The sequence below is a fragment of the Eretmochelys imbricata genome, chromosome 1, assembly GCF_965152235.1.
Source record: "Eretmochelys imbricata isolate rEreImb1 chromosome 1, rEreImb1.hap1, whole genome shotgun sequence".
Classification (NCBI taxonomy): Eukaryota; Metazoa; Chordata; order Testudines; family Cheloniidae; genus Eretmochelys; species Eretmochelys imbricata.
In genome coordinates, this window is record NC_135572.1 from 100,333,042 (window position 1) to 100,356,436 (window position 23,395).

Here is a 23,395-nt window from a genome sequence, read left to right on the forward strand (position 1 = left end):
CAACTCCTCAGAGGACCTGGGCTCCCTGAGGGCTGACTTCCTGCATTTCCTCTTCAATTGCGTGGTGGACAGTGCGGGAAATAGGAGCTTGAAGCCCTCTTTGAATACTACAACAGAAGTGGGAGAACTAAGTAGGAAGAGTGATTGTTCCGCTGATAGGGACAGGAATCAACCACCAAACTGGCCCAAAAAAAGGCCTAAAAATCTAAAAAGTCTAGAAAGCATAAGAGAGAGGAAAAGAGGCATTCCAAAGCCTCCTCTTCTTCCATTAGCCATGGCATCGCAGTGAGACTGAACAAGTAGTACTAATTCTTAGGACAAAAAGCACTCAGATTGTGTTGCGATCTCTTATCACTGCTGACACAGAGCAAGAGGGATACCTGGAAGGTGGAAGAGCGAACCTTGTGATAGTGTTGCAGAGCATATACTAGTATCCAGAATCACCATCCCCTGTCTTTCATTGAGTGCATGAATTCAATGGAGAAAAAAACAGGTCTTGACATGGAACTTCCTGGATTCAAATGTATCAAGAGGGACACTTCAGGGAGCAGATGATCCTCTCTTGGCACCTCCTGTCTTAGCCACTTGCATAGAAATGAGCCACGTCAAAGGCTGAGACCCCAGGTATGGGGGATGTGCCAACATTTGACACAATTCTTAGCTTTGCTTGTGATGATGCATGGAAATTTGGTTGGGAGATCGCCTTAATGGCCTTACGAGGAGGAACCCAGATCTGTGCTGATGTGGGCTGCACTGGCACTAAGCAGTCTTGGCTGACTGCAATTTTAGTCATGAGAGTTTATAGAGCCTTGATTACTTCCATAACTCAAAATCCAAAGAAAAGCAAAGCCCTGAAATACCACAACTCAGCCATAATAGTTTGCTTCTGCAGCTTATGGCTTGTTGAATAGTCTGCTCCATAAGAAGTAAAGCACCACAGCTCATTTGCAGTGACATTCCCTAAGGGATACTGCACACCTCAATGATTTGGAGGTTTTTGGTATATGATTTTTTCCTCTATATGTGAGTTGAATGTGGAGGGGCACCATGTAAAGGAAGTGCACTATTTTTATTATATATGAAAAAAAATTAGTTCAGTGTATTTAAAACATACTGGAAAATGAATTTTATGACCGTTTGTGAGCTGCATTCTAAAGGATGCTTCACATAAGAACACAAAAATGGCCTTACTGGGTCAGGCCAAGGGTCCATCTAGCCCAGTATCCTGTCTTCCGACAGTGGCCAGTGCCAGGTGCCCCAAAGGAAATGAACAGAACAGGTAATCATCAAGTGATCCATCCCCTGTCCCTCTGACAGAGGCTAGGGACACCATTCCTGCCCATCCTGGCTAATAGCCATTGATTGAAGTATCCTCCATGAATTTATCTAGTTCTTTTTTTAACCCTGTTATAGTCTTGGCCTTCACAACATCCTCTGGCAAGGAGTTCCACAGGTTGACTGTGCATTGTGTGAAGAAAAACTTCCTTTTATTTGTTTTAAACCTGCTGCCTATTAATTTTGTTTGGTGACCCCTAGTTCTTGTGTTAAGAGAAGTAGTAAACGCCACTTCCTTATCTACTTTCTCTACACCAGTCATGATTTTATATATCTCAATCGTATCTCCCCTTAGCCATCTCTTTTCCAAGCTGAAAAGTCCCAGTCTTATTAATCTCTCCTCCTACGGAAGCCGTTCCATACTCCTAATAATTTTTGTTGCCCTTTTCTGAACCTTTTCCAATTCCAATATCTTTTTTGAGACGGGGTGACTACATCTGCACACAGTATTCAAGTTGTGGGCATATCATGGATTTATATAGAGGCAACATGATATTTTCTGTCCCGTTATGTATCCCTTTCTTAATTATTCCCAGCATTCTGTTTGCTTTTTTGACTGCCACTGCACAGTGAGTGGATGTTTTCAGATAACTATACACAATGACTCCAAGATCTCTTTCTTGAGTGATAACAGCTAATTTAGACCCCATCGTTTTATATGTATAGTTGGGATTATGTTTTTCAATGTGCATTACTTTGCATTTATCAACATTATATTTCATCTGCCATTTTGTTGCCCAGTCACCCAGTTTTGAGAGATCGTTTTGTAGCTCTTCACTTTCTGCTGGGTTTTAACTATCTTTAGTATTTTTGTATCATCTTCATATTTTGCCATCTCACTGTTTACCCCTTTTTCCAGATCATTTATGAACATGTTGAATAGGACTGGTCCCAGAACAGACCCCTGGGGGACCCCACTATTTACTTCTCTCCATTCTGAAAACTGACCATTTATACCTACCCTTTGTTTCCTATCTTTTAACCAGTTACCAGTCTATAAGGGCACCATCCCTCTTATCCCATGGCAGCTTATTCTGCATAAGAGCCTTTGGTGAGGGACCTTGTCAAAGGCTTTATGAAAATCTAAGTACACTATATCCACTGGATTTCCTTGGTCCACATGCTCGTTGACACCCTCAAAGAATTCTAGTAGATTCGTGAGGCATGATTTTCCTTTACTAAAATCATGTTGACTCCTCCTCAACAAATTATGTTCATCTATATGTCTAACAATAGTGTTCTTTATTATAGTTTCAACCAGTTTGTCTGGTACTGAAGTCAGGCTTACACGCCTGTAATTGCCAGGATCACCTCTGGAGCCCTTTTAGAAAATTGGCGTCACATTAGCTATCCTCCATTCATCTGGTACAGAAGCTGATTTAAATAATAGGTTACATACCACAGTTAGTAGTTCTGCAATTTCACATTTGAGTTCCCTCAGAACTTTTGAGTGAATACCATCTGGTCCTGGTGACTTATTGCTGTTTAATTTATCGATTTGTTCCAAAACCTCCTCTAATGATACCTCAATCTGGGACAGTTCCTCAGATCTGGCACCTAAAAAGTATGGCTCAGGTTTGGGAATCTCCCTCACATCCTCAGCAGTGAAGACCGATGCAAAGAATTCATTTAGTTTCTCCGCAATGGCCTTATTGTCCTTGAGTGCTCCTTTAGCACCTCGATCGTCCAGTGGCCCCACTGGTTGTTTCGCAGACTTCCTGCTTCTGATGTACTTAAAATTTTCTTTGCTATTACTTTTTGAGTCTTTGGCTTTTTCCTAAAGCTTTATTATCAATAAAGTTAATACATTGTAAGAGAGAATTTCAAAAGGTGATTGGGAGTACTAACTTTCAGAACATTTCTCTAGGCACATCAGAGAAATCAATTTGTCTTTTAAAGACAAACAAAAATATGGATACCGTGGCTGCTCTCAGATACTTCAGCCTCTAACAATATAGCTTCTGAAAATACTGTTATGCTTGACTAAGGCTGTAGCTCTCCTGTCAACCAAGTGAAAAGCTAAATCACTTTGGTAGCCTGTTGATTCTAATAAAGATTTTTATCATATCTAGTATAGATGTAATAAAAAAAATCAAAGAACCAGTAGAAGTAAAACCAGGAAATATATCTATTTCAAATATTAATCTCTCTCACACCTTTCAGGATTTTATAATTGCCAAGCAACTAATTTGCCTGTTTTGTTCCTCTTTCTGACTGTAGAGTACATTTTATAAGTTATATTCCTTCTTAACTCTTGGACATCTTTAATAGGTGCCTGTTCAAGTTCTAGTTTTACAATATTTTTTATAACATGTAATTGTAAGATGGTCAAACCTTAGGAATGCCCTCAGTTGGGTATTAGAAAAGAATAAGAGAGAAAGCTGAGAATTAAATTATTTGTAAAGCTCATCAAACCTAAAAGGACACACACAGGTTCTTTCACAGTGAGAGCTTGGGGGAAAAAAAGAAAAAAAGACCAAGTTAAAGGATTTTAATGTATCTTTGCCCTATTGTTTTGTACTCAATTCTCTCTTTTTTTTTTTAAAAAAAAAAGATACACTAACAATGTAAACGGTTTCTTCCCCGGTGTAATGTAGATTGTACAAACAAAAGTTAAAAGGTCTAATTTACTTTTCAGTGTTTATGCTCCTTCCTTTCTTTTTTATAGTCTAGCCATCTTGGCCAGTGAGACTAATTCATTTAATTTTTGCATACAATCAAAATTTAATTAACTTTTCAGTTTTCATATATTGGGAGGTTGCTGCATTGTTTGAATTATAAATCCTGCAGGTAATATTATTCTTTTTTCAATGAAATTCATTGAAACATTTTCACTGATAGACTTCCTAAACAATTTTTTTTGAAGAGACATTTTCCCAACATGTAAAATGAGTTTTGAGGGTAGCTACACATATCTATAGTAAGGGGTGTTCCCATGTCCACACATGACTGATACAAAGACGGAGGACTCATAAGAAAGAAGACTGTCTCGCTACAGCCTCAAGTATTCACTAGCTACTACTTTTCCCTTTTTAAAGTAAAACAAGCCCCCCTCCCTTTTTTTGTAGCAAATCCGTAACTTTCAACGATATATTTGAAGCAGTGCTATTCAGAATTTCACCTAAATCCCGTGAGAGCCAATACTCAATATGTATTAGTGATATAAACAAAAAATGATGTGTCTTCAAATACCATTGGCAAACAGCAATAGATGTTCACCCCCTACTAATGAAAATGTCAGCACATCCATGCTATAAGGATGAGAAAAATTTCTGAAGTATTGCTTGATGAAAAAAACGTTGGGGGGTGGTGGGGGGGCTAATGCCACTGGTTATTAAGGGCAGCGTAAGTTATTACTCCAAGAATTTTTTTGGTGGATTCATGAAAGGACACTGCTTCAGTGCGCAGAATTTCTAGGGAGGCAATAAACTAACAATAATGAACTTGTAGGAGTATACCACAGGTAATAACTTCACTGTAGAGAAATAATTCATAGAACTCCATATTGTATTTATTTGTCATATTTTAATTGTAATAATCTGATTTTGTATGAGTGAATGTTTTGAGTTCTTGCTCCTTAATGTATAAGCTGTAAAATAACAGAATCCAGAACACATTGTAGAGAAATTAGCTACTTATTATTTTTTTTTTTTAATACAGATGTAGTATAGACTGTTTAATTACAGCAGGACAGTGCTTCCAGTTAAATAAAATTTAAAACCTTTATTTCCCCAAATATAAAATTACTAAATTAGTGTCTTGAAAGAACAATAATATGGTAAAAGCTTTAAATCACACCACCATTTAACAGAAAATGATCACCTATTATGTATTCCATTGCTTTGGCAAAAGGGATGATTTTTTTCAAAACAGTGTATAAACCTAACATAGCAAAGATTGTATACATCTTCATATTGCACTTATCTATATACAGGAATAAACAAACTGTATATAGCATATACTTGGAATGAGCACAAATATGTCACAATTAAATTTAAAGCAGAAGGCTTGAGAGCTGCTATGGCTATTTAAAAATTGTTTAGAAATGTAATACGTTTATGTACAGAATCTATGGACTGTATTAACAAACAATATGTACAAATCAGTTTACCACTACTTATATTTTAGTGTAACTTGGTGCTTGGTGTTCATTAATACAGACCTTTGGTTGTACTTAATTTTTCCATTTGCTTTAAACTCATATACTTTCAATATGACAACAAGGTATAAAAAGGAGCACAACAATTTGTCAATGGTACAAAACTACTAGTGTCAGTTCCATTAAATTAAAAAAAAAATTAGTGTCTCTATCTAGTCCCAAAATAGTTCTTGAACTTAAAATCAATCTGTATGTGCCATACATAAAAACAACATCTGAATACTATGTATCTGCAAACGTACGTTCTACAACACCTTTTTGTAATGTGCCACTCATTTTAATAATACTTTCTAAGGAAAAAGAGAAATTAATTATCATAAAAGTTCCCAACACAGACCTCTGCAAAGACATTATGAAAACTTTTAATATTGCCAGCAAAATGTAAAAATATATGTTCACCTTTCTATTTATTTTAGAAGTCTACCACCATTATTGTTTATTCCCACCTGTCCCGAAATATAGTGTGCTCAGTGTTTTAGTGTGCTAATTTACATGGCTTGAGGTGTCCAATATTTAGCTTTAAAATCATCCTGAGTTTGCAAATAATAAAGCAAATCCATGCATATACAAAGAAAAATTACTTTCCTTTACAAAACACTTATGCAACTGAAGAAGAACTGGGAATCCCATGAACTGCTGTGCTTGTTGGAGTTCCACTTATGGCGTTGAAAATGTGTAGTGAATTAGACATAACACTGGTCTTTTCTTCAACAGGAACAATCTTAAGTGAAAAATAAACAGAGCTATAACTTCACCCAAAAACTGATCACAGATACACAAAATCACTTATAAAATAATTCAATAAGCTCAATAAAACAGAGGGGTATTATCAAAATGTACAATTTATCTAGTCTATTTTTAATATGGTCTTCAATGGCATACAATTTTCTCTTTTGTGGTGGTTAACATTATTTCCAGGGACCAATTCTAGTACTGCACTGGGTGCTAAACCTTGCTACAACATCAGATGATACACCTTCCTAATTAAATTACACTTTTCTTGCTGGCTGAGTCTCAAACAGCTCCCCTTTCACAAGTTAACAATAGAAATAACTCCTGATGGAAGGAGGAAGCAATCATTAAATCTCACCTAGTTAGGAAAAATGTAGACAAACAGGAGAGTGGGCATTATAAAAACGAAAGTCCATTTATAGACCATTCACTTCTCAGCCAAAACCAAAAAAGTTTACTCTTGACTGTTGTCAGAGAAAGAATTATGGGCAATTTAAACGATAAATATAAAAAATGCTAATACAAAGATTTTGTTAATCATTCAAAACCCTTGCTGTGCTTTGCCATTAGGAGTACTCTTCCACCATTCTCCCTCTGAAACTAGATTCCCTTCTTCCCAAATGGCTGTTTATTTCCATACCAGGAGTGTGGAACAGCATATTCCTCAGGATGGTGCCTATGGACTGACAAAAAAAGGGATCTTACACAGTGAGAAATGGCCACTCTGACTCCACAATATACTTTGGATGTGGGGAAAAAGATTAAAGGGACCCAAAGCCTGTTCCTAACTTTGGTCAGTTTTGTGCCATGAAACAAAGTGTTCATCCTGTGTTACAGTGGTAAAAGGAATTACACAAAACTAGACAGAGACCCTGAAATCAGAAACAAAAAATATTACCATTCCATCTGATCATGTTTGTGAACAGCACAGGAGAGAAACAGATAAGTCTGTTAAGATTCATTTGTATATAAAAAACCATTGATATAACATTTAAAGTTTCTTGCAATTGTTTAATCACTACACTAATTAGTTAGGGCAGTTGATATTAATTAGCTTTTTCATTGCCTGTAGAACAAAAATTAAACTGCCGAAATATTCCATGAATTTCTGAACTATAGAAATCAGGTACAGTCATATAAAATCTACATTTTTAACCAATTCAAAATTAATTCCAGATAAAAGTTTCCCGTGAATTATAATTTTTAATGAAAATTAAAATTCTTACACTGTAATTTTATTTCTCAGTTCGGACCTTCAAATGTTGAAATTTAATTTAAAACTTGTAAAGTGACTCATTTCATTTTTGACTACCATTTAACTGAATTAGTACATTTTCTAACGTATCGTATCTGTATAATAAGAACATACTGGCATATTATGACAGTAGTGTGCATTACTGCAGTCTTACAGTAGATCATGTATCAGGTTTTACAATAAAAAAAAAAAAGAAAAAGTATGTAAGGGAATCAATTGTGTCCTCATGCCCCAGGCCTGTTCCTCAAACATCTATTCCTAATGTCCTGCACTCATTTCAAATCAATTTTTTCATATTTCTGCTTAACGTCTCGATAATCCCTCCTCTCTCTCATGTTGTTAAAATGCTACTATCTTTCTAGACTTTTAACTGCAGTTTTATTTTAGATTCTTCAATCTCCTCCATCCTCTTGACCACATCAAGTTCTCATTATATCCTATTATTTCTTCCTATGTAATATTAACATACAGCCTTTCCCTCCTTATTGCCATTGTTAAAGAATTTGTGCACGTCTTTGCCATTTTCCCTCTTATTACTGCAATGCTCTTTTCTGTGGCCTCCCACTGCTCACATATACCTCCTTTATCTTATTCAAAATATGCTGCTGCTCAGTCAACACCAGTCATTACAGCCATATTATCCCTATTTTTGAACTCTACTGGATTCCTGCCTTTTACCACATCAGGTTCAAATATTATTAGTCAAACTGTCCCATTTTTTCATCCACCAAGCACAATATCATTTCTTCTAAACCCACTTCTTACAAGGATCTTTCCTATATAGTCTTCGTCATCTGCACTGTTATCCCAAGTCTTTTCTGCCTTCAACTATACGCTCTTTGCAGACGGGAAAAATTTTCACTCTAGATCTGGTGAAAGGTCATATACATTTATGCCAATTTGTAAATACTATTTTTATATCTGATTAAGAGAGCGTGCACATATGCAATTTTTTGTAGAATAAATGTGTTTTCTATGCCCACATTATGCTCTGTGACACTGCAAGTCATGTGTACAGTAAAAAAGAGAAAGAGAACTATGGAGAAGATGTGTGTGAGAACAGTCTTATATAGCACTTGCTATACTCCAAGCTTCACGATAACATTTATGACGTTAACTAAAGACAATTAAGAAATAAAATTTTACAAGGTGATACACTGATGTAACTTGCAGTTCTATGCATTTAAAATCCCACTTCTCTACAAGAACAAGAACTCAATGAATGTTATTAAATGGCATTCACTCTACAGAGCAGAAAACCCTTTGTAGGGAGATATGACATTGTGAACAAGACTGTAAGGTGCCAATCATAAAATGAAATGAGTACAAAATGATTTATGGACAGATAAATTCTATAATTAATATACCTAAGAAAATCATAGTTCACACTTACACAAAATATTTACTGCATATAACATTGTCAGAATGAATGTTAGTTCAGAAGAAAATTTTATATTTAAGTATTATACATAATTATACTCTGTATGCTTAGGTTTCTTGAAGAAAAAAATCTTACTATTTAAGCATTTTTTATTGTAAAGAAATTTTGGCTGAAGTCAACAAAAAATTCCTCTCTCAGCATTAAAAACTCAAGTCTTAAGCCACCTCCTCTCTATTAAATTATTACTCTGTGACAATTAAAATGGGATCATTTCAGTAAACCTTATGTAGGGTAATGACCACTTACAGTAACTTTTGTACTTAGCTCCATGTAGCCTACTCACTGTCAGTCAATTTTAAAAGATAATTTGAGTTTTTGTTGTATCCTTGTTGATTATTAATGATTATTTAAAAAAAATTATTTGCATTTGTAGTAAATGTGTGAGAGCATCTACAAATATGATAAATTATTGACAAAATTAGAGAAAACCATGTTTTGACCACAGGACACTAGGAGAGTTCCGATGCAAGAGAAGAACACTGAAAACAAAATTATTGAATATTTTTCCTGTAGGTAACTAATGGTGCATATTATAATAGCATGGTCAACTATATCCTGGATGGTATTAAATATAATATTTAGGATTCAGTACATACTTGTTCATGCATTATTTCAGAAAGTTCTTTTGCCATTTCTCTGTAGTTAGCCTTCATTTCTTCTTGATATTCTAACTGATCTTCCTTTATAAGTCGTTCATTTATACCCAGTGCTAGACCACAAGCCTCAACAAATTGTCTGAAGTTGTATAAAAAATAGAAAAGAAAAAAAAGACATTACATTTATGCAAAATCCAGGAGAAACGTCAAATGCTACTTGTTAATTTTAGAATACCTTGTTAGCGTGGCAAGGACATTGGTAACGTTAAAGTAAATGACTAAAACAAAACCTGCTTAAAACCTGTCTTTAAAAAGTTATTCCATGTACATTCAAACAGTTTACCTGAAAACTTCCTTCAGTAATTTCACTTTATTGTCTGGATACTTTTTGGTATTTGTGTCATCTAAGAAAGCTCTTGCATATGCTAATGGACCAGCATTAACCTAAAACAAGAAAAAAGAATTTGAAATAAAGTTGATTTGCTATATTACCATATTGTTCCAACTAAAGCATTTATATATATTTATACATACACACATATATAGTGAAATAAGTTGGTTGGCTAGGTTGGTTTGTTCTTCTTAAGTGAATTTATTGTTTGTTGCAAGTACTGAACAGATAAAATAGGAAGCAAAACTCCCCTGTTTATTAAACAGGTACAACACATCAATATATTTCCCCATGCTGCCACCTCAATGTGATGCATCCTGACTTAGAAGGACCATTTGAAGGGTGGCAGCAAAATACAATCTCTGGTAAGACTACCAACAAATAGGAAATTTGTCTTCCTTACTATGGTAGGCAGATGGCGAGCTCACACTGATCTGCTTATTTATCTCCATTATTAAAAAACAACCTAAACTATCTAAAATTGTGCACACAGCTTCCCTGTGCAAAAACGGTTACCCCATTCACTCTCTCCACTTTACCCACCTGCTGAGCCTCATCTTAAAGCCTAAAATTGTAAACTCTTTGGGGAAGGCCTGTACAGTTCAAGACGTGGCTAGCACTTCCAGACAGTAATATAATATAAATAAATATACAGTAACAATAAATCTCTTTTCTTAGAGACAGCATGCTTGACAGTCCTTTACCAATGAATGGATCCTTCACATGCTAGAACTGAGTCAATGAGAACTGAGAGACACCAGGGACTCTCAAAGACTGGTCACATAGCTTCACTAAAAATATGAAAAATGCTAGAGCAATAGTTAAGCTGTCAGGCTCAGGTAGTCCAGATTGGGAAGTCAAGAAATAAGACCTGGGATAGGAGATCACCACCACTGGGGAGAGAGATTGGTGACCTCTGCTATAGCTCCACTAGGCCTGAGTACCACAATCTTCTTGGCTAATTTGGGGAGTGGTGATGATATTGTTTCTTCTACTAGTTCAGACAGTAGGAAGAATAGTTCAGAAAAGCAGGTGGTAAGAGGGTTATGGGCTTGTACATAAACCCATTAGGCCATCTATGAGCCATGTTCTCTTCCCAAGATCGCTGATCTGCTTCTTCAGGGCACAAATACCTAGTTACAACAGACTGGATGTAAATAACATTTCTGGGGATGGCCTACCTTCCGGGATATCAGTTGAACACTTCCTGATTCAGAAACCATTTTGAATTTATCTGCCAACAGTTTGGTTCAGATGAATAGTGCCTGCCCTGGTCACTGTACTGTCTGGTTGAACCAGCGCATGCTACTATCGCAGGTGGATTAGCAGAAGCTAGCCTCATCATTTCTGATTAGATGAAGCTAGCCTCATCATTTCTATCCCTACAAATTTGATGCTTTGGAGACTCTTTGACCTTGGCCATGTTCCCTGCTTATTGCAGTCTTTCAGGGGTACTTCCTATCCTAAAGTCTGTCATCTGTGGTCAGGATTTTGTGTCCGAATCCTGCTGTCTTGTGGGCTTCTATTTCCACTACCAGATGAGGACACTTCATGTTGGGAATGGTTTTCAACCTTTATTATTTATTAGTAAATATTTATAACACCACATAAAGGCCCCATTGGATGGGTGCTGTACAAATATGGATAAGAGATAATCCCCACTCTGGAGACCTTACATTCTAAAAGAATACCCCATCCTTCATGAGACAGGCTCTGTTGCTTTTAGGAGATGCAGTATCTTTTTGCATTGCGTGGCATTTCTCACCCTCTCTCAAGGCTGGATGAAGTATAAAAGGAAGGGGAGGAATCATAGAATATCAGGGTTGGAAGGGACCTCAGGAGGGCATCTAGTCCAACCCCCTGCTCAAAGCAGGACCAATCCCCAATTAAATCATCCCAGCCAGGGCTTTGTCAAGCCTGACCTTAAAAACGTCTAAGGAAGGAGATTCTACCACCTCCCTAGGTAACGCATTCCAGTGTTTCACCACCCTCCTAGTGAAAAAGTATTTCCTAATATCCAACCTAAACCTCCCCCACTGCAACTCGAGACCATTACTCCTTGTCCTGTCCTCTTCTACCACTGAGAATAGTCTAGAACCATCCTCTCTGGAACTACCTCTCAGGTAGTTGAAAGCAGCTATCAAATCCCCACTCATTCTTCTCTTCTGCAGACTAAACAATCCCAGTTCCCTCAGCCTCTCCTCATAAGTCATGTGTTCCAGACCCCTAATCATTTTTGTTGCCCTTCGCTGGACTCTCTCCAATTTATCCACATCCTTCTTGTAGTGTGGGGCCCAAAACTGGACACAGTACTCCAGGTGAGGCCTCACCAATGTCCAGTAGAGGGGGACGAATAGAGGAGAATGGAACTTCAGAGAGTATGAGTTATTGGGGTCTCCCAGACCCCTGCCTAAGGCTGACCAAAATCGTGTGTCTAAGAAGTGAAGTATCCATAACCGTAGACTTATTTCTGGGCAGAGGCATGCTCATTTGCAGTCTCACTAATGACTTGGACTGGAAGGAGGGTCTGGATCGACTTTTTGATCCAGGTTTCCTCATGATGCTCTGTTACCAGGAATCACTCTCTTTAATCTTTGTTGTGAGTAGGAATGAAAGGAAGTTCTGCCCTCACAGGGGAAGGAAACTCTTTGGCTTGTCTGTATTATTGTTTATTACCATTTCAAGCTTTTCTCTCAAATGAGAGTCTGCCAGAAAATTCTGAGGCACAGAGAATTTGCTTAGAGTAATTATCCTCTATCCAGAGTTGGAGCCAAAGTTGGTGTTCAGCTACAGAGTTTGTGGCTATGGCCCTCTCTGCCAGCCTCACAGAGTCCATGGATATGTCCATTCTGAAACAACAGCCAAGGATTATTTTCTTTAGCAATGAAACTCATTGTGGTTTTGGGGGTGAGGCCTTTGACACCATGTCCCTTGCAAAAAGTAGTTGCCAGAGTAGTTCTGATGATTAATAACAAAGCTTTAAAGTCACTTCTCAGGGTGGCTCAGGTGTGAGGCTTTAGGAAAGAATTAAACTTTTGCAAGAATTCTCACATTCTTAGCCACAGATGCATTAATCTTAGGGAGAACGTGTTCTTGCCTAAAGAATTCTTCAAAGAAGGGTGTAGGGAGATGGAAAATTCTGTCTTATTTGTTGACGGAAGATACCTGCTTTTGGACTTTGCTTGCTCATCCTCTTTTTTTGGATGAATACTGATGGTGTCCACCACCTTCTTCTCCAAGGCCCCAAACACACCTGGGAGAAAAGACTCTCTCCTGCTCGTATGGCTTGAGGTTATCATGATCTAAAGCTGAGAGTTCCTCTTCTTTAGAGGATAAGCTAAAGATCAGGATTCTTAGCTTTTTCTTCTTTTCTGGCCTTTTATACATTTTTAGGTTTCTATTTTTTTTTTGAGGGAGGGCTTTTGTCACTGTCTAGGGATCAAAACATTTTCTAGACGGTGTGCCCTTTTGAGTCTTAAATGGTTGCCAGGCTGCTCTTGGGGAAGTTTTTGAGAAGGGGCCCCTGTGTACTATCTCTCAGTTCTTGTAGGGGAAGGACCCAATGGTTTCTTGCTACGTAGACAACTCATTTCACACAAGCCAAACAGCTGTCACAAGACAATTTTGTTCACTGTTATTAATTACTTTGATTAGAGTCATGCCTCATATTCAATACTTCCAACAACTCCAAGTTCTTCAGCTATTCATTCTATTTATCTCTATGCTTATTTGATTTTGTAAAACATAGTGAGTGCATCATGAAATGAGCTGTACTGCATATTGTCCCTGTACAAGGTAATTGTTGATGGACTCATCTTTGCTGAAGCTTAAATTTTTTAAACTGTGAGGACATAGCTACTTTTTCTATGGTAGTGTTTGAAAGCTACTTCATCATCGTCATTGCTCGCCACGTAGAAAAAGAGATGGTCACACTGAACAGATCACCAGTCTTAGTTTTTTAAGTAAAAATTTGTAATTTAGTTCATTTTGAAGCCCCTGATAATTTTTCCCTTTAGCTTTTTGCATATAGAATCTCTGATACCACCCTCAGGTAGTTTCCTATGTCAACAACAGAGGGGAAGGCTAGCAGTGACTGCACTGCGATCCACAAAGACTACCGCTACTTCCAATGGCATCTTGTGTATGTGTGTGTTGCACACTGGTTGGAGGCATCTTTTTTAACACTGTTTTACAACCTATCACAATTCTGAAATGGTCACATAATTATAAATAAAACAAAGAAATAAAAGGTTTAATAGCTAACGGAAAACCCATTTTAGAGATGGGCTGTCACCCTCAATAGCGATGATGATACAAATGAGTGGCTTTGATACAGAATGCGTGTGTGTGTATAACTTATGCACACAAAAGCTACATTAAAAGCACCTCATTTAGGTTGTAAATACAAGCACTCAAAAGTCAGAAAGTGCTAGATTTATGGTTGTCCGGGCAACCTTAATTCTGCCCCTCTGTGCATCCACTGTGTCCACTAAATGAGGCTGAGGTCCTATGTCATAGAACAGCATGCCTGGGAAGCGCTAACCAACCTATATACTGCTTGCTACCAGCTCCCCCGATATAATCTCTCACACACACACAATTTTTTCTCTTATAAATATTCTCTCAACCCATGTTCTATTTTTTTAAACTTTATGTTCATTATCTGCTCCAATTTTCACTCTTTTCCCCTCCCTGTTCTGACACTTTTTGGGGTTCTTTTTTCAAAAAGCATCTGACTGCAATTCAAACCTAACAACGATTAAGTCTGAACAGAACATTTAAACTCAACATGAGAGTAGGTTTGAAATCAAGCAAAATAAATAAATTCATCCCTGTTATTTGAGAAGCTAGTGTTTTATTCCTTTTCCAGCCTCTCACCCTGGAACCAAAAGGAACTAAGACCTGGTCTACACTAGAGGGAGGCATTGATCTAAGTTACGCAACTTCAGCTATGTGAATAACGTAGCTGAAGTCGATGTACTTAGATCTACTTATCGCAGTGTCTTCACTGTGGTAGGTTGACTGCTGACGCTCCCCCGTTGACTCCGCCTGCGCCTCTCGCTCTGGTGGAGAACCAGAGTCGACGGGAGAGCACTTGGCGGTCAATTTATCGTGTCTTCACTAGACGCGATAAATCAGCCCCTGCTGGATCTATCGCTCCAGAGGTAAGTGTATACATGCCCTGAGACAGTCATACAAGTCAATCACATAGCTCTGAGTCCTTTGTTTAATTGTCAAAAGCTGTTACGGTTTGTTATGAAAAATAATCTAGGACAATGAATGATATATATCATTTCTTACATGAAACATTCAATAATTTCACATATAAATAGACACTTTGTAAAGATAAAAATGCTGAAAGTTCATTTATCATATTTCGTTGGGGAAAGCAATATATGAGATCTGGCGCACAGGTAGGTATCTTACCTGAACACTGACACTTCCCTGTAGCTTTAGCTGCAGTTTGATCATATCTACTTCAGTTGAAGAACAAAGCTGCCTGAGCTCTGCAACCTTCTTACTCATTTCATCAATGGCTACTTCAATTGGGTTTAGATCTGTATGGTGCTGATACATTACAGGAATGCGCTTTTTCACATAGGGGAAACAATGTATAGCTAGGATAAAAACAGATTAAGTAATCTATTTCTGATTATATTAAGCTAATTTTAAACAGTTTATATGTTGGTAGAGTTTTACAAAATTCTTCAAAAAAGTTTATTAAGCTAGTAATGCTTTTTATTGCTACAACCATACAGCAAACGATCTCTTGTTACATGATACACAAAAATGCTGTCAAATTCATAAAGTAAACAAACTGAAAAACACCACAAACATTTATTTTCCAATATCTTTCAGTTATACTAGCCTTCAGTATTGCTTGGCAATAGTATAAAAAAAGTTCAGAGTTTCCTTTTGAAGCATTTTAGTTAATAAATAAATATATTCCAAATAAGACTATTAAAACATTTTGGGTTGGATTTTCAGAAGTGCCTAGATCGGGGTGGGCAAACTATGGACTGGGGGCTGCATCCGGCTCTCCAGACGTTTTAATCCAGCCCTCGACCTCCAGCCGGGGAGCGGGGTTGGGGGCTTGCCCCACTCTGCACGGCTTCCAGAAGCAGTGGCATGTCCCACCTCCGGCTCCTACGCATAGGGGCAGCCAAGGGGCTCCACACACTGCCCCTGCAGCTCCCATTGGCCACGCCTGGCTGCATCTCTGCATAGGAGCTGGAGGGGGAACTTGCTGCTGCTTCTGGGAGTGCTTGAGATAAGTGCCACCCAGAGCCTGCACCCCTGACCTCCTCCTGCACTTCAACACCCTCATGGCCTCTGAACCTCTTGGTCCCAGCCCTGAGCACCCTCCTGCACCCCAAACCCCTCATCCACAGCTGCACCCAAAGCCAGAGCTCTCACCCCCTTCTGCACCTCAACCCCCAATTTTGTGAGCATTCATGGCCCGCCATACAATTTCCATACCCAGATGTGGCCCTCGGGCTAAAAAGTTTGCTCACCCCTGCCTAGATTAATGTGATTCTGTTACTACTGAAATCAAGTGTTAGCCAACTCTGAATTTCCTTGCTTTTGTGGATTATCAAATTCTTAACATTTCTTAAATCAGCCTTTTCCAAACTTTTCAAAGCTGTCCCCCACCCTCTTTTCAGGAAAATGAAGGCAATCACTCCCTCCCTCCCCACCCTTCAACTCCACCATATGGTGCTGAATATTTACACATTCCAGCGGATGCGCCTCATACTTCAGGACCAAACTTTATTAAATGACCAAAGTCTACAACATAGTAAGCTATGAATGACAAGTAAATATGTAGTAGTACTTTTTAAAAGTACTGTTTGTTCTAATCCTAATGGAAACTGTATGTATGAGTCAGTATGTAAAATAATCAGGCTGTGATGTTGACATGTAAGTGAACTAATTTATTGCAGTTCAGAAGCAATAAAGAAATCATGTGCTTAAATTGAACTTCTTTTACAAAGGAAGTTCATAATTGTTTTTTTAAATTAGATACTTTAATTGCTTTAGAGAATTATAAAAATGTAATAATTTGTAACTATACAATAAGATGCCACTTTCCACCAAAGAATGTGTTACAAAACAGGATTATAAATTAAACTCATTAAACTTCTTAGCCAAACTTAATTATAATTTTCCTTTAAATGACAGACTTTCCTAGTGGAAAATTAATACTACTATACCATAATCAATTTCAGGTACTGCTCTGGAGAATGTAATCCCTCAGGATAGTGGTGTACCAATATGTGTATTATTTTTTAAAACTGTGTATTCAATAGATGTACCCACTGTAGCTATGATACAAGGTTATAATATTTGCTAACTAATAACTGTCAAGGACTTGAGTCATAGTAGTGTTGTGTAACATTTCCTTGTAATTTTCCTCATAATTCAAAGGGGGCAGGGAGAATGTGAACCAAGTTGTGTTTACCACTGTGTTAGTTAATGTGGTATAACACAATACATTTTCCAGTATAGACAAGTCTCAAAGTAGTCCTCAAGTTAAAACAGGGAAGACCAGATATGTGATTTCTGGCTTTACTAAGATAAAAACTGAGTAGGAAAAAAGGCACAAATTCAATTAAAAAAAATGCTTTGGAGGGGTCACCTTCGAAGAGTCAGCGTAAGTTTTCCAGGTCAAAGGTCTTTGAGTCAGCCTTCCTGGCACTCTTAGCTTCGACACCAACGTTTCCGGCCTACCAAATGTCAGAGATGACGAGGAGCCCCTTGATGTTGACCCTGTGGACTCAGCACTGGCCTTAGCCATGAGAGTGATGCTGAGGAGCCCTTTGATTGTGGCCTTTCCATGCTTCTCAAGATCTGACAAATGGTATTAACCACCTCTTCTAACAGCTGGAGTTTGAGGCAACCTTCCTACTCCCTTTGAATTCATGGTGATAGCAATGGCCTGTATATTTAATCTGCACAGTGACCCTCATCGAGGCAACATAATAGTCATCAGTAACAGTATTGCATCTTTTGATGTGATTTGAAAGCTTAAAGATGGTGTTTTTATTGGGATCAGCCATGGTACCAACTGGAGATGGAGACTCGGAAAAAAGAAGAATTAAGACCCAAATCCTGTGAGCTAACCATGGTTTATAATCAACATACAAATGGAGAATGAAGGATTATGTAAATGGGATCCAACACCAGTAGGGTCACAATGCTGCAGAACTAAAACAATCTAACTAAAAAGCTAAAAGCAAAAAACCATAATAGGATAGAGTAAGGGTACTGACAGATGAAAGCATCAAGGATACTGGTAGATTCTTACTTGCTACTCCTTTGGGCGTTAACTAGAACAAAACAACAGTTGGGAAAGACTTCCCCTTTATATCTTCCAGCTTAAGATGCGGCAGTAAGAGGGTTCAGGCAGATCCACTGGAATGCTAACAGTGGATGTTGTGCAAGCACACAGGCAACCCTAGGAGGAGAATCAGTTCTCAAGCTACACAAGTGTAGTTACGAGAACTGGCTGGGAAAAGAATGTAAAAAAAATTGAAATTTTGGGATTTTTTTTTTTTTAATCCTGAATCAGGATGAAAATCCAAAACTTTCAATTTTCTCATGGAACTGCAAGACCACAATAATTTGTTAATCCAAAATGAAATATGCTCCCTGGTGTCCAATGGAGCTTCAAGTCCTGGAAGCGTGGGCAGCTGGAGATCTGGGAACCCAGGCTGCCAAGGAGGCAGGTAGGAGACCAGGCAAGTTTCTGATGGAACCTACCTGGTTTCTGTCAAAAGTTTCAAAGAAATTGATATGTTCCTGTAGAATGTCTTGATTTCAGAGAACTGGAATTTTCCAAGGGAAAAATGTTCCATTGGAAAGATCTCCAGACTGCTCAAGCAGCAAGTCTAACCCTAAGCAATATTTTTGGATGGGAAATGAAAAATACTTAAAAAACAACATAGGATTTTTAGGCAAGTGGACTGAAAATACCCAAACTGTAAAACAACAAGGATATTTGGGTTAATGCTCCTACTTTAGATCAAAGCCTAGCAAGAAGTTTAATTACTATAAATGGTCAGGTTTACATTTTATCCAAAAGATAATACTTAACACTTCTATAGTACCTTCCATATAAAGAACACAAAGTATTTTGTAGGCACTAGTGAATTAAGGCACTTACATCTACACCCATAAGAGATAGAGAAGTTTATTATGTTCATTTTAAAGATAACAATGGGAAAGTTAAGACAAACTAATGAATGACTCACCCAAGATCATACTGAAAGTTCATGACAGAACAAACCAACTGAACTCAATCCTAAACCACAGCCAGATTATCAGCTCTTCCAGTAACAGATATCTCTGACAATATCTTGAGGCACTAATTAAGTACCAATCCAAGAAGGAAGATTGACATCTGCTGAATCACAATCATGGATTCTTACAGCACTTTTCCACTGAGGTGTCTTATCCAAGATCACAGCCCTAACTGATATGGGGATAACTCTTAGCCCTAGTTTCCATATTCTTATTATTTATTGCATTATAACTAAGGGTGCACAAAAAAAAAAAAAGGATCAAGGAATCCCTTTATCCAAAACAAAAATATTAATTTGAAAGTAAAGGCTATGTGTGATCCTATTCTTATGTCTCTTCCTCCACATTCTCTAATCACAGTTATCGGAGTGCAAAGGGATCACATGACAAAACGTACTGCCATAGGATCAGTACTCTTACAGAAACGTTAAGAGGACTTCCTTGTTACATTTAAAAATCACGACATGTATGTATAGTTTTAAAAAAGAGAAGTTTGGCCTCCACCTAATCTTTGGGTTTATTTTGCTTTCGTAGCTACCATCAACAGTCTTGCATACTAATCCTTGAAATTAATTTGGATTCTCCTGACAAAACACAAGAGGTTATTCACTCATAGAATTCCAAACACCAAGAGCTAAATATGAAGACATAATACAAAAAAGTAGTCCTCTTTAAAAAGAGAAATCCATCATACAATACCTGTCAAAATAGTTCGTCGTTTACACTGTTCTTCCACTCCTCCTTGTCTTTTACCAGATTGAGTAAAAGGCATTTCAAACATAAAACGACGAATATTGTGCGTTCTTTCAAACTCTGTTTTTCTCTCTTGCAATTCCTTTTCTTCAAAATATGGGACTACATGTGTAACTTGTATGTATGCATATTTTGAGTCCAAATCCTTGGGATTCACCTTTAAAAAAATAGAAAAATATTTAAATTGCAACTATTTAAAGTTGATTTTTTAATTTGAAATTGCATAGGTTTTGGAAAGTAAATTTGGCTCTGGTTCTGCAGGTAAATCCAGATGTGAAACCCCTCAGCTCCACTGATTTCAAAACTGAAGTTATTTCATTAACTTAAAAGTTGCAGGTTAACTTTTATTAACTTTTATTAACTTAAAAGTTACAGGCAGCTATAGTATAACATTAGTATATTTGTCTAGTGACACAATTTTCTATATTTTTAGAGTACAGGACTGCAGATAAGAGACACATACCCAGAGCAGTGTCAACATAGCAAATTATATTAAATTCCATTAAGACACTACATTAATAGAAGATTAAGTTTGCACAATTTGTTAGTCTCTAAGGTGCCACAACTACTCCTCGTTCTTTTTGCACAATTGAGCACTCAAAAGTAAGGAAACAAATACTGGTGCCCTGTCTCTCTACAGCTGATTCAAGGATAACCTGGAAGTCAAAAATTATTATTGTTATATAGTTACTAGTTAAAAATATTCTTTATAGCATACCATCTCAGAGAAAAATATTATCAAAAGCAAAAAAACAAGTCAAAAGATCACACAGAAAAATTAAACTTAAAACAAAACACCTCAGAAATGTCACCAGAACATGACAAATCAACTCAGTAAACCACTAAAAGTATTAACGCTACAAACATTCAAACAAAGTCATTGGGTGAAATCCTGAAACTGAAAACAATGGGAGTTTTTTTTGTTTGTTTGTTTTTTAACACTTTAATGGGGTCAGGATTTCACTTTGTGATTAAGGCACTGGGTTGGGAATTGGGAGACATGGGTTTAAATTATTGCCTCTGCCTGTATGACTCTGAATATATAATTTTATCTATTTGTGCCTCAACTTGCTATCTATAAAGTGGCGATAATTATACTTCCACACCTCACAGGGGAATTGTTATGATAAACTCATTCATGTCTGTGAGGCACTTCAATACTATGATGATAGGGACCATAAACCCCAGATACTTCTGACTGTCAATTTTTGTATAGTATTGTTGCTCTTTTTCCTGAAAAGAGGAGGCATGTGCAGGGAGATAATATTAAAGAAAATATGTACCTAACTCCTATACAGTGCTTTTTATCTACACAACTCAATAGTACTTTCCTCTTTTGTCATGTGCTATATTTCAATTTTAGATATGGAAAATGAGGCACAGAAAAGTGAAGAGACCTGTCCAAGGTCACCTAATAGGCCAATGGCAGAATTGGGACTAGAACTCAAGTTTCCTAAGGTCCCAGTCCAGTGCCCTACCCCTCTCAGACACACGGTTGGATTCTTTCTTGAAGAAAAGTCTGCAGTGTTTTCAGACCCCTTCCCTGGAACTTATGGGTAACTGTTTGCTTACTGAGTATGAGACAAAGACAGGAAGACAGACACTTCCCTGAAAACTCTGACTAGACTGAATGATGGAGGCAAAACCTGAGAATAGTCCATAGCTATGAATAGGATAGAGTACAACCTATTTTCCTCAAACACACCAATTTTAACTAGTTGTAAGAGAAATCCTCATTAGGTTTAAAACATTTATATCTAAGCACATTGGAACGGTTGCGAAGAACTGAGGGTACAGCATAGGTCTGTGAAGTTTGGTCCTAGCTTGAGTTTTTATTCCCAGTAAGGTTCCAGTGTGAGTGGGGACAGCTTCTCCCTCACCGCTGCCTTGTTAGGCTGACAAGTGTTGAATGAATCTTGTGACCTTCTTACCAGACAGACAGAGAAGCAGGAGAGGCAAGAAGTGGTGATTTAGGAGGGAACTGCTGCTGGCTCTGGAGTTTGGTGGTGGGTGAAAATTAGCTGCTGGTCAAGAGTTCTGGACTAGATGTTGAGAGGAATGAGTTGGGACCTAGAATGGCCTCTTATGCACGAGGTGCCCTTTTCAATTGGAAGGTTGCTGTAGCTCTGTTCTGCCTGATCTTCTGCGCTGTGTGCACCATCTTGGGAACCCTCAACCATGAGAGAGAATATCTCCTACTGAGTGACAACGTAGGCAAAGGGCTAATTTGAGAGGCCAATCATATGGGAGAGATTTGTGGGCAAATTATCTATTTTTATCCCCCAAAATACTCAGCTAGGCTTACCAAAGGGAGTTCTAGCTCTAATGTACACTAGACTTTGGACACAGAGATTTCTATCTAGGTACTACTATTACCCCATCTGTGTCTGAGAACCTGAAAACCCATCTGTGCCACATAGTATCTGAGAACCTGTGAAAGAGTTTCACAAAAGGGTGGTCTGTATCTCTCACTGCAACGGTATCAATTTGGACTCTACCCCAAGCTGCAGAAGTGGGAAAAACCCTCTGTGAGCATAACTGAGCATACATAGGAAGGAGAAGGATCTATGGTACACTGTGTGGGCAGCAAGTAGTCAAATGACCTAAAGCTAAGAAGCCAGATTTAAAAGTTACTCAATTTTGTCTTAACAGAAAAGCCTTTCATTGCTATGTGACACAAAAGCCAGGAAATTCAAAATTAAGGCATACTTTACGAGAGCCATCATGCCCCTTACCCTCTCCAGCCAACACTTTATTTAGATAGGCAGCATGTGTACACACATAATGAGGATAGGATAGTGATGATTCAAACTCAGACTCTTGATTTTGTAGAGATTCATGAAATGAAATTATGAGATTTTGGGATAAACTTGTTTTAAATAACATATCCTGCTTTACAAATAAACGTAGTCTTACTCTGCCAGAATCCTGGATCATTCTGACGTTTTCTGATCCGAATTTGTCAGAGTAGAGCTTATGTAGTCTCTGGGAAATCTCTGAAAGTGGTGTGAGTTTAGGCTCTTTATAAATATACTCCTTTCCATCTTCATCCTCAAAGAATCCCTGTAAGAAACAAACAATAATTAGAATCCTTAAAGAACAACAGCCAATTGTTACAACATACAGAGTGGTTTATGCTTTTCAAGGCAAACTTAAATGTTCAATGCACGGTTCAAGCAAAAGTAAAAATATCTATCAAAATAAATCCAAGTTAAAAAGGTCCCCTATGAGAAAAAAAGTGAATTATCTACTATAGAATGAGTGCACAGATAATGAAAGCACACAAAATTACAAACTTATGAAAGGATTGTTGTAATTATTTGATGTGCTAACATTAAAAGTTTTGAGATCAAAACTGATTTTTCATATTCTTCCAAAATGAATTGTTTTCATCCCTGTTTCACTTGCCAAAAGATCCATTTCCTTGCCA

At 37.6% G+C, this 23,395-nt stretch overlaps 1 protein-coding gene across 6 annotated transcripts in view; it reads right to left on the bottom strand.

Annotated features, from left to right (window-relative positions):
• Positions 1-4,951: 4,951 nt before the first annotated feature.
• Positions 4,952-23,395, bottom strand: part of DOCK9 (dedicator of cytokinesis 9) — a 335,650-nt gene continuing 317,206 nt past the window's right edge. For all 6 annotated transcript variants that reach the window (XM_077812928.1, XM_077812891.1, XM_077812874.1 and 3 more), the window contains 6 exons: positions 22,882-23,028; positions 19,912-20,122; positions 15,337-15,527; positions 9,862-9,962; positions 9,519-9,657; positions 4,952-6,215 (listed from right to left, as the gene is read on the bottom strand). In XM_077812928.1, the coding sequence (XP_077669054.1) occupies positions 6,093-6,215; positions 9,519-9,657; positions 9,862-9,962; positions 15,337-15,527; positions 19,912-20,122; positions 22,882-23,028 (912 nt within the window). In that variant the 3' untranslated portion in view covers positions 4,952-6,092. The remainder of the gene's footprint in view (positions 6,216-9,518; positions 9,658-9,861; positions 9,963-15,336; positions 15,528-19,911; positions 20,123-22,881; positions 23,029-23,395) is intronic.